General features: G+C 29.0%; 1 protein-coding gene across 1 annotated transcript; it reads left to right on the forward strand.

Moving 5' to 3' along the window:
- The first annotated feature begins 1,300 nt into the window (after positions 1 to 1,300).
- Positions 1,301 to 1,921, forward strand: LOC136085734 (uncharacterized). The gene has a single exon (XM_065807094.1). The coding sequence runs from the start codon at positions 1,301 to 1,303 to the stop codon at positions 1,919 to 1,921; it is 621 nt and encodes a 206-aa protein (XP_065663166.1).
- The last annotated feature ends 9,640 nt before the right edge of the window (positions 1,922 to 11,561 follow it).

Below are 11,561 nucleotides of genomic sequence, written 5' to 3' on the forward strand. Positions count from 1 at the left end.
CATCGATTACTAGCTAAATTTGTTTTTTTTTCATCTTCTATCGTAAGTAGATTTAATTTAGTATTCAATTATAAAGCACAGCTCGTATATTCACGTTATATAAAATTCACTTTAGAGTTTCGTTTTGACTTTAGATCTGTTTATTTAGTCCCATAAACTCTAAAGTTCCATAAACTCTAATACATATAATTATAAATATAATAATATTTATATGCATATATATATATATATATATATATATATATATATATATATATATATATATATATATATATGCATATAAATATTATTATATTTATAATTATATGTATATAGTATACATATAAAAAAGTTTTTTATATGTATATTATATGTGTATATAGTCATTATATGTATCATTGCTAATATTTTGTGTTATTTTGAGCTATCAAAAAAAAATCCTAGGAAGTCCTGGAATTTACAACTTTTTTTTTTGTAAATCCTTGAAAAGTCCTCGAAATATTGAAACAAACGTCCTGGAAAAATAGAAAAATAGTCCTCGAAAGTCTTGGAATTTCAAATATATTTTTTGGTGGGAACCCTGTTACTGTTTTTTTTTATTTTTTTTAATGTATATCTCTTTCATAAGTTTATAATAAAATCTAAATACAGATCTGTATAAACTGTAAAAGATATAGATCTAGATGTTTATTTTTATTTTATAATCATACCTCACTGCACTTCCCTATTATTTTATATTAATATATTAGCCTTTATTGTTTTAATTTGCTAGAACTGTCTATTCAGTTGCCATAATATGATCAGATTATATAAATTTGTGTCGATCTATATTACTAGAATGGATACTGTGCCTTCATACTGGTCAAAGAGAAGAAAAATTATGAAGTCAGTAAATAAAATTATGACTGCTATTGATAAAGAATATGACAGCTGTAATACTAAACCTTTCAACCAACATTTTGAGATATCTGTTTCCAATGACAATGGGAATACAGACACCAGGCATGGGGAAAAAAGTAATTGTGGTGATTCAAAATCTTCTAAAAATCAAAATGTGTTAGATTATGACAAGGAATCTGAATTAAACAATAGTTTAAATGTAATAGTTGAAGAAAGTTATGAAATTGCACCTGGACATGTTCAAACTTTATCGAATGATAACGAAATCAATGATGGATATAAATGGGAAAGGTATATGCAGCAGGATGAAATTGAAGATTGTGATGCCGAATCATTATCAAAGAATGATTATGTTGAAAGTGAAACTGAGGATCCAGATGAAATTTAAAAAAATGAAAAATGTTTAGCATTTGTATTGGGAATGTGGGCAGCATCTTTTTCTATTTTTATAGTTGCCAGTTCTTCTCTTTTGTCTATACTGAGAATATCTCACCCATCACTTCCAAAAGATCCAAGAACTCTACTGAAGACACCTCATGCAAGCAATGTCAGAGCAGTTGAAGGTGGTTTTTATTTTCACTTTGGTATTGTAAACTCATTGCAGCGCCTAAGCCATTTAATACATTTCTTCAAAAATGCTTCTCCAGAAGTTCCTGTGATTTCTCTGCAAATTAATTTAGATGGATTACCTTTGCACAAGTCCACTACACAGCAATTTTGGCTAATACTAGCTAAGGTATCAAATCCATTTAATAGTGATCCTTTTTTGATAGGCTTATTTTGTGGCATGAATAAACCAGTACACATATATGAATATTTAAAAGATTTTATTGACGAAATGCTTGAATTAGAAAAAGGCACTGTAAAATTGTACGTAGATGGTAAAAATTACTCTGCTCATATAAATCTATCCTGTTTTATTTGTGACACCCCTGCAAGAGCATATGTGAAACAAATAAAAGATCATACTGGATATTATGGATGTGATAAGTGTACACAAAAAAGGGGAATGGCACAACAAGGTTACATTACCAAGCACTAATGCTCCACTTAGGACTGATCAAGCTTTTAATCAGATGGCTGATTTTGAACATCACATAGGAGTTACTCCTTTAAAAACTTTATCTACTGGCATGGTGACACAGTTTCCACTTGAATACATGCACTTGGTGTGCCTCGGAGTAATGAGGAGGATTTTCATGTTTTTACTGAAAAGCCCTGTTCGAGAATTAATAAAATTAGGACAAGCATCCATTAATGGCATTTCAAAATTGCTAATTGAATTTAGAGCTTTTATTTTCCAAGTGTTTTCCAGAAAATGTAGATCCTTAAGTGACATTGAAAAATGGAAAGCAGTTGAATTTAGACAATTTTTGTTACACAGTGGAATTGTTACGCTTAAAGGACATCTGTCAAATACCTTGTATAAAAATTTTCTTTTGTTTTTTGTCGGGATTCATTGTTTAGCTAGTCCAGATCTGTGTGCAAGTCATGCAGATTATGCAGCAACTCTCCTATGTGCTTTTGTTGAAAATGCTATGGAAATTTATAGTAGAGAATTTATTAGCTACAATGTACATGGCCTGATACATATAGCAGAAGATGTAAAAAAATTTGGATCACTTGATAACTACTCTGCATTTCCATTGGAAAACTTCCTGGGACAATTAAAGCATTCGATATGCAAACCACACTTACCTCTTCAACAGGTTATTAGAGGTATATCAGAAAAAAAAGGATCATTAATAAGAAATTCAAAAAAATCTATGGAGGAAGGTATTCCCAGAAAGCTACATGACCAAGGCCCTGTTATATTTAGAGAACATTCTAATTGTTTACAATTTAAAGAAATTTTTGTAAATGGTTTCTTTTACTCTACCTCAGACGGAAACATTTGTGTAAAATTAAATAATGAGTTTTGTTTGATTCAAAATATTTAAAGTTGGATAGTGATGAAAAACAATGTATTGTTTATGAACTTTTTTTAAATTGAGCCCTTTTTCAATTATCCAGCCATTTCTTTGGAAAATTTTGATATTGTGAAGGCATCTAATTTGTCTTGATATTATAAAACTGCAAGAGTGGATGGAATTTAAAAGATATTTGTGATGTTACCATACAAGGCTAAATTTATTCTGATTCCTCTGTCTAAGTAGCTTGTATCAAATTATAACTATAAATAATATTTTAAAACGACTGTGCTCTCATTTTTTAGTTCACTATATCTCATACAGGTCCTATTTTTATGTTTTGGTGTTTTTTTAGATGTCCAACGTTAAGATGTTATGTAATTGCTTTTTTTACCATATCAAATAATGAATTTGAATTAAAAGGCAGATCTTTTAATTTTTCTGTCTTTTAATTATACTGTTAGTTTATAAAATTTTTTTAGCATAAGCCAGTAAAATAATTCTAATAGAAACCGAGCTAAAAAGTAAACTTGACCGGAAGGTGGATTTGCATTTAGCAATTTTGTTAACTTTATATGTGATCCCAAAAGATGTATGGGTACTTGGGCATTTTGATCCGGATGTTGGATCTGAATCTTGGATCCGAATGTGCCTTTTTACCAGCAAAGCCCTTACAAGTGAGCAAGAATATATTGAGTTTGACATATTTTTGATTATATATACCTCTTTACGTTTTTTCTTACAGCATACCATGTTTCATCTAATAGAATTTCAGGAGGGAGTAGCAGTAGTTCCACAATGTTGGTTATTGCAGGAATCTGCTAGCTGTTATTGGCCTCAGGGAATAGGTGCTACACAATTGGCAAAAATAGGAAGAGCACCAATATTAAATCATAAAGACTGGCCTATCTATCCATATTTGCGAATATTGAAAAGTGGAGGTAAATAAATTTATATTAATTCTATAATTATAAAGTGCCATGTATTTTTACATTTTTTAATGGATATGCCAAAAAAGCAAACACATTAGGTAGCATTCTTTTTTTAGCATGATTAAAAAAAAATTAATTCTAAAATTTACTTGTCACAGATTTTGAAAAGATGAAAAGGGCGGAAGTTAAGTCCTTGGATAAACTGAAATTTCTTCAAGTTGTTCTGAACAAGTAAATGAGCCAGAAAAGAAGAAAAGAATGCCTAAACAGCAATGGTATGATATATTGTTTCTATGATATATTGTTGCTCTAATTAACAACTACTTGTAGTGTGCAATTGTAATATTCTTATTTTGTGTTTTACTTCACTCAGCTCTTTAAAGACAATTTATTTATTTAAAAAAAGTAATATAAACATTAAGTATATATGCTATAGGTAAGTATATATAATAAGGTTATTTGGTAAATTTTTTAAATTACCTTTAATTGGTTTCAACAATTAAGGGTAATTTTTTTCAGTGTATTATTTACACATCTGAAATAATTATTTTGTTTCTAATTTTCCGAGGATCCTGAATTTGTATCTGAAATACAATCTAGAAAATTGTTGAAGAGAAGTCGTAAGTGTTCCAGCTCAAGTTCAGAAGAAGAACTACAGCTATCAAAAACTGTGATGCATAAATCATTTCCTATACACTTCCTATACCACCATCTCCACGGCTAAATGTACCTTTATCTCCTCAAGTGTTTGGTCAACCATCAGCACGTTCTGCTTCCATAACTCGTTAGTTTTACTTTTATAAAACCATCTCAATCTTCCCTGACTAACCCAATCAGATACAATCAATATTCCTAATCTACGTTTAGGATCATCACTTCTTTTCTTGTCTTTTACAGTCATACCACACATCCATCTGATAATCTTCTTTTCTGTCCTTTCCAAGCACTGAACATCATCAATCTTCGTTGCCCATGTTTCACTTGTCATACATCACAACACTCTGTACCATGGCGTTCTAGAAATACCTGCCTTGACATCGTGACTGGAGGCCGATCGTATAAGGCTAGATTTTTAAGGATTTGGATTAGTTTTGCTTTACAATAGTAATACTCTGCAGCGATTGGCGTAAACACAAATTATGAGTGACTTAGTACAGTTTTTTTTAATCTAATTTGTATTTTTTAACTGAAAACTCAGATGAGCAATATATTAATCAATAAATTTAACAATCATGCCTCAAAAATGTCTAAAAAAATGTCAGTCCATCTTTACTCCACTATTCGTTTAATTTATTTTTTGACTTCTTTGTATTCACCAAGAGTACATTCTCTACACTCAAAACCAACAATCTTAAGAGAACCTGGTATACCACTACATCTCTTATGAACCTATTGTTTACAAACTGTACAAACAGTCGAGTTTGCTTAAACTCCCTTCCAACACACTCCACATTGCCACTTCCCAGTATTTTCTGCCCTGCTGATTCTTGACTTTACAATGCATAACTTTTGTCTTATACATGTTTATCCTCAACCGTTTTGCTTCCATTCCATCTTTCCAACAACTCTTTGTACTAGTTTTTCTAATCTGTCACTGCTATCAGACACAAATCATCTGCATAGAATAACTCCACACGGTAAACCAGCTCCGAACTCTTTAGAGAGAGCTTGCAAGACAATAATAAAAACCAAGGGACTGAGTACTGCACCCTGATGCACACCAACCTTAACTTCAAAACTATCACTCTTCCCATCTTTTGTTTTTATTGATGTTGAACTAACATAGCCATGATAACTGTCACCAGCCATTCTTCAACTCTTAAATAATTCAAAGCCCACCATACTACTTCTTTTGGTTCTATGTTTTAAAATACAAACCAATAGCATTAAACATAATTATATTTGTTTTGTTTTTAGTTCCTGATATAAAAAAGCATGCCGTGGCTGAGGCTGTTCGACCATTTTTCCAAAGTGTGTTCAAGCAACTGGAGGAGCTGAAAGCTGAAATTAAAGAGCAGAGACAGAAACAAGCTCCCATTGGACAAACAATGACTGCAAATCTTACAGAAGCTCTGACCTTTCCACTCCAAATAATAAATGATCTTCTGGAATTTAAACGAATTCTTATGGAAGATTCTGAGCAGAGATCAAAACCAGTCTGCTATTTTTTATTAATTTGCGATATTTTATATCTCCATTTTACTAAATTGTCTCATATTTTTTTATATAATGTCATATATTTTAAGAAATAATAGTTATATATTTTCTTGCTAACAAGCGTTTATAGAATAACATATAAGTACACAGTTATTGTTTTTAATTGAAAAATTTGCCTGTCCTTTTGTGCGGCTAATGTTTCACAATAAGTTGACCATTAAATTGTTTAAACATTCAATTCACATGCCTACCTGCCCCCCCCCCTTGTCATAAAGTGATACAAAATCCATGACCTACCTATCCCCTATATGTGTGAGGTAATTCGCGAACGAAGCCTGATATTATTGTAATATAGATGTTGTATGCCTTTTCAGACAGAACTTTTTATCATTAAGCTAAATATTCCAAGAGTGGAAGTCTATTTATCAGAAACTTTTTAAAGAAAAAGGAAAGCCCTAGGGCTTTCCTTTTAGTTATAAAAAGTATAAAAAATTCCAATCATGCATTTCAGTTGAAATGAATAATTAAATTTTTTTTAACTTTTACTTAATTGTGTTTGGTGGCAGGTTTTCCTATTCCATTTGCAGATGATCTATCATATCGTATATGTTTTTTTTTCTTAGATAAACTATTTGGCTCGCATTGGTGGGAGTAGCCTGGAAGACTCAAAGAGAAAAATATTGAAAAGAACTTTTAAATTGTATAACTGTCGATGTTATACAACTTTACAGGAAGAAAAGGAAAGGTAGAGTTTGGTGCCCTAGTTGGGGTGAAAGATATGGTAAGTCTAGAAATTTCATAGATAAGCCATTTACCCGAAATACTTAGGACATTCCAAAAACTTTTATTATATATATACATATAAATATATACATATATATATATATACATATATATATATATATATATATACATATATATATATATATATATATATATATATTTTGATTTTTTTCTGTTGGTATATTTTTATAGTTAGCTATATTTTACTTAATTATTTAGACAAACAATAGCTTTCAGAATGTATATTAAGTTGTCATTTGATAACATTTATGAAGATTTTTTATTTTGTTGTCATTTGTCAAAGTTTTTATTTAATAAAACAAAAGCTCTAAACAAATTTAAAAATCTAATTTAAACTGAGAGGATACCTGTGTTTATGACAAGACACCTATGTTCTTGTAAAATGGTGGTGGATTCGAGTTTTATTTAGATATTTTTGTTTTTTTCATTTTCTATGCACCTCTATTGATTCTTGGTATTTTTTATGCAGATGCAGTTAAAAAAAATTATCCCACAGCGACGATTAGTCAACTGGAAAAGATCCTATCGAAATGGCTGTCAGGTTCAATTGACAGGGATAGCCTCAATAAAATTCGCGAGGAGAGACGTAGAAGTTTAGAAATTCCTGGAGTTTCCTGGATTTAATTTTTTTTTTCATAATAAATAATTATATAAAATGTAATGTTTGTTTTCGATAAAGTGTTTATCTTCATGTTTAAATTGTTTATTTTTCAAATAGAAGCTGTTGAGAATAGGTCAATAAAAATTATTATTTATATTTCCAATTTGTAATGAGTTTATAAACATGTAGTTAAAGAATAGTAGTGAGAATGTGTTCTTATCACTAAACCGATTTTTTCATAAAAATCTGTTTATAATCTATTTAAAAAATATATCACTATATTAATATATTTAGTGACTATATATAGTGATCTTTTCATAAAATTTTCATAAAAATCTTTTTAAAATAAAATGGAATGTCAATTAGTTTAAAATACATAACAAAAATCATAAAAGTCATAATTATGACTTTTATGTCATATATAGATATATATGTAATTATAAAATAAGATATTTTGATATTTAAAATAAGATATTTCTGCATGGCATGCAGATAATGAATAATCAATAATTTGCCGTTCTCCAATATTATGCCAAGGTTTGGTCAGTGTTGGACATTTATTGGGCCGTGATTAGCCATTTTAAACCTATATTGGTCCAATATTGGAGCCGTGATTTATCCAGTAATCTGCCGATATTTGCCCAATAAAGGCCCAATTTGCGCTACCCAATATTTGCCTAATGTTTGCGGCCAATATTTGCCCAATAAACTTGTGCTATCTGGGTTAGGACTTCTTGGGGCAACTAAAAAAAAAAAGTTAAAGGAGTTAAAAGAACATTTTTGTTACCAATTACAATTTGAACCGATATTGATTCATTTTGAACGATTGTTTGTTATTTTCTTCAAATCGAGTTTTATAGCTCTTGCATATATGCCACCTTATGTCAAAGATGCTTTATCAAATTAGACAAGTTATTGTTTCAGTTAAGTTCATGTCATTTACAACGAAGTCTAAAATATAAGATTTAGCTAACTTCAAGTTTTCTTGTATTAAATATGAACAAATATCAATTTTTTTTTATGTTTTTGCTATACAAAAATATAAATTACATTTACAAAATTTTATAATAGGTATTTTAAGATGTATTAATATTAAAACAAGTTTGTAATACTAATCTAGTCTCACTGAAATCAAATATTACAAACCGTTTAGAATAAAATACATATAATTTTTTGTTACATAAAATCGAATAAATCATCTTGTAAAAACCATTACTGCAACATTCATGCGGACATCTGCGGATTATAAACCAAATATTTATTGATAACGTATATATTGAACAATGTATTTTAAGTCTTAAACTAGTGGACCACCTTTGACCACAAAAGAATTCAACTAGAGAAGTGAAATTTTAACCTTTTTTGAAAAAAGTACTTCAAATACGCCGTCATTTGAAATCATTTTATTCGACATACCTAAGGTGCAAAAAATAAGGTGCAACAGCTCATTTGAAAGATAATAGTTGATTTAAATAAATTATGCAATAAAAAGAGAGGTTTTAAAATTAATATCAGAGTAAAATACCAAGTGTTCGCCATGCGATCTAGTCTTCACCTCTTGGTCACTAAAAATATGCAGAGCTAAAGCTAATTGCTGGAAAATGTCAAAATCATAATCATATATATCTAAAAAAAACTCGGATCATCTCTTTATAACTGGCAAAAATTGACGATCGTTCCTTAAAAAATAATAGGTACAGGATCCTATTGCAAAAAAAACTTTGCCCAAAAATACTTAATGCTTAACAATAAATTTTAGATAAGCTTTAGGATAATCACTCAAAAAACATATTATCCATAATTTTTATGCATATTTTTTTCTCACACAGTTATTAGGATGCAGAAATATATTATAAACAAAGAATTAATGGATGAATTTGAAGGGTTGGCGTGGATTGGTGGTGACGAACACTGGAAGAAAAATAACTCCCTAGCTATTAATCACCACCAAAAAAAGATTAAAATTTTTTTTTCTTTATTGTAAAATATGAACAAATGCACACTTGTCAGTATGCGTATGGTTTAGTTTTATTTAAAAATAACTGTGTTATAAGCAGTTAAATATTTTCCAGTCTTCGCAAAACTCACTTTATATTAGTCGCTACTTTTGATAATTTATAATTTTAACTATTTATACCTTACCTTTTTGTCTTTTTCAGAACATATATGAATAATTATATTTCAATTTAAATACTTTTTCCAGTTATATCATTAAAAATGACGTAAGTTTTCAGCTTATAAAAACAGTTATAAGGTTTTCTACCCAGAAATTTATTTTTCCACCTTTTTTTCGTATACTGTAAATCTATTAAGGTAAATATTAGATGTTCCATGACGTCAAGTGGTTTAGGGCAATTGGTTTTTAATCAATAACTAATGTTAACGTGTTTATATGGTTATTAATTGTCAATGTGTTTATACAACTTATAATAATAACTATTGACGATTATAGTTTAGTAGATATCGGGTGAGACGGTTTTACTATATAAATATTTAATAGAATTTGTAACGAGATAAAGGCTCTCATAAAGTACTTAAACATGAAGCATGGTTAAAGGTTGCAAAGGGTCATAAAACAAAATGCAACTCCTATGTTACAAAAGAAACGTTCGTTAGACTTTTTTTTCAATGTATTTAAAATCAATGACTGAGGTGTGAAGATTAAAAGTGCTTTTAAGAAATGTGGATAACAGCCATTTTATCCTGATGTTATTGATTACACAATAGGGTGGAGTGATTTTGGAATCAGAACTATAGTAACCCTGGAGTAAACAGATTATCAAAAAATAATAATAAAATGTATAACATGTACTTGCTAATAATGCCTGAAAAATGGCTAGTTCACAAAAATGTACATTTATTTACACTTAATCTATTTTCGAGGAAAACCGCCATTTTTTGATTTATTTTTCAAAGTGGGCATGCGCATTGCGCATTGTTTTGTTGTTTTTAGCTTTTTAAATTATGATTTATTAATAGCAAAACAATTTATAAAAAAAATGCCTAAGAGCAAATCCAGGAAAACTCGTTTGGAAAATAGTTTAAAATAGGCCTCCCATCAGAAATGCCTTCAGCTGATCTTCCAACATTTCGTCAAGTAATTCAGTTTTTTTATTTTACTGAAAGCAATAACCAAAATATATCCAAACAGAATCTACTAGAAGAAGTTGAGAATTCTCTAAGTACTTTGTGGAATAAAGTAAACCCACGTCTACCACTTCTTCAGAGAAATTCAATCTTAAGAAAATTAGGAAATCTTTTTGAAAGAGTAAAATCTATAAACCGAGGACGTTGTAAATCTAAAAGTAAGGAGCATCAACATATGATTTTTAAACTCTTTGATATATCATCATGTAATTGTGAATTAGCGACTGTTTTATGTAATGACAGGGATGTTAATAGTAGCATCAATTGCCAAGTAGAGCACATCTTATGTCTTTTTTATATATTATTGTATATATTAGAATATTTGTAGTTTTAACTGCAATTATTGCACTAAGAATTTTTTATTATACTTTGATTTCACTTCAATTAAACTGAAGTAGTTGATTATTTTTAAAAATTATATTTAAGGTTCCTTCTGAAAACAGGGCATATATTCGTGACCAGAGAAACAAGATTAGTCCAAAAGGTATTTATCAGCTAGGAAAGGCTAATTAAAAATCTGGTACATTTACTCCGGAAAAGTTAGGTCAAGTAGAGCTTATAGATCATGTTAAAATACCTTTTGCTCATAACTCGTTGATTGATTCTGGTCACATATCTGAAGTTTCAGCATCCGATCCAGATGTTTTGGTAATATATATGTATATTTGTATATATATATATATATATATATATATATATATATATATATATATATATAAATTATGTTATAATAACCTACAAATGAGTACTCAATGTTCTTAAAAAACAGAGCAATAATAACTTAGTAAAAACACTTATCTAATTTTTTTCCTAAATAACTTGTGTCACCATCTGTAAGTTTATGAGGAAGGTTCCTGACAATAATAATAGAATATAAGAAAAAAATTAAATGCGTTTTATCTAATTTATATATATATATATATATATATATATATATATATATATATATATATATATATATATATATATATATATATATATATATACACATATATAAATTGCAAACAGCACACTGGGGCAACGCTAAAACAGCTTTGTTTCAACGATTTCAACGTTTTTTAAATGTATGTATATATTAGAATATTTGTTGTTTTAACTGCAATTATTGTACTAAGAATTTTTTATTATACT

Source organism: Hydra vulgaris, chromosome 10 (assembly GCF_038396675.1).
Source record: "Hydra vulgaris chromosome 10, alternate assembly HydraT2T_AEP".
Classification (NCBI taxonomy): Eukaryota; Metazoa; Cnidaria; class Hydrozoa; order Anthoathecata; family Hydridae; genus Hydra; species Hydra vulgaris.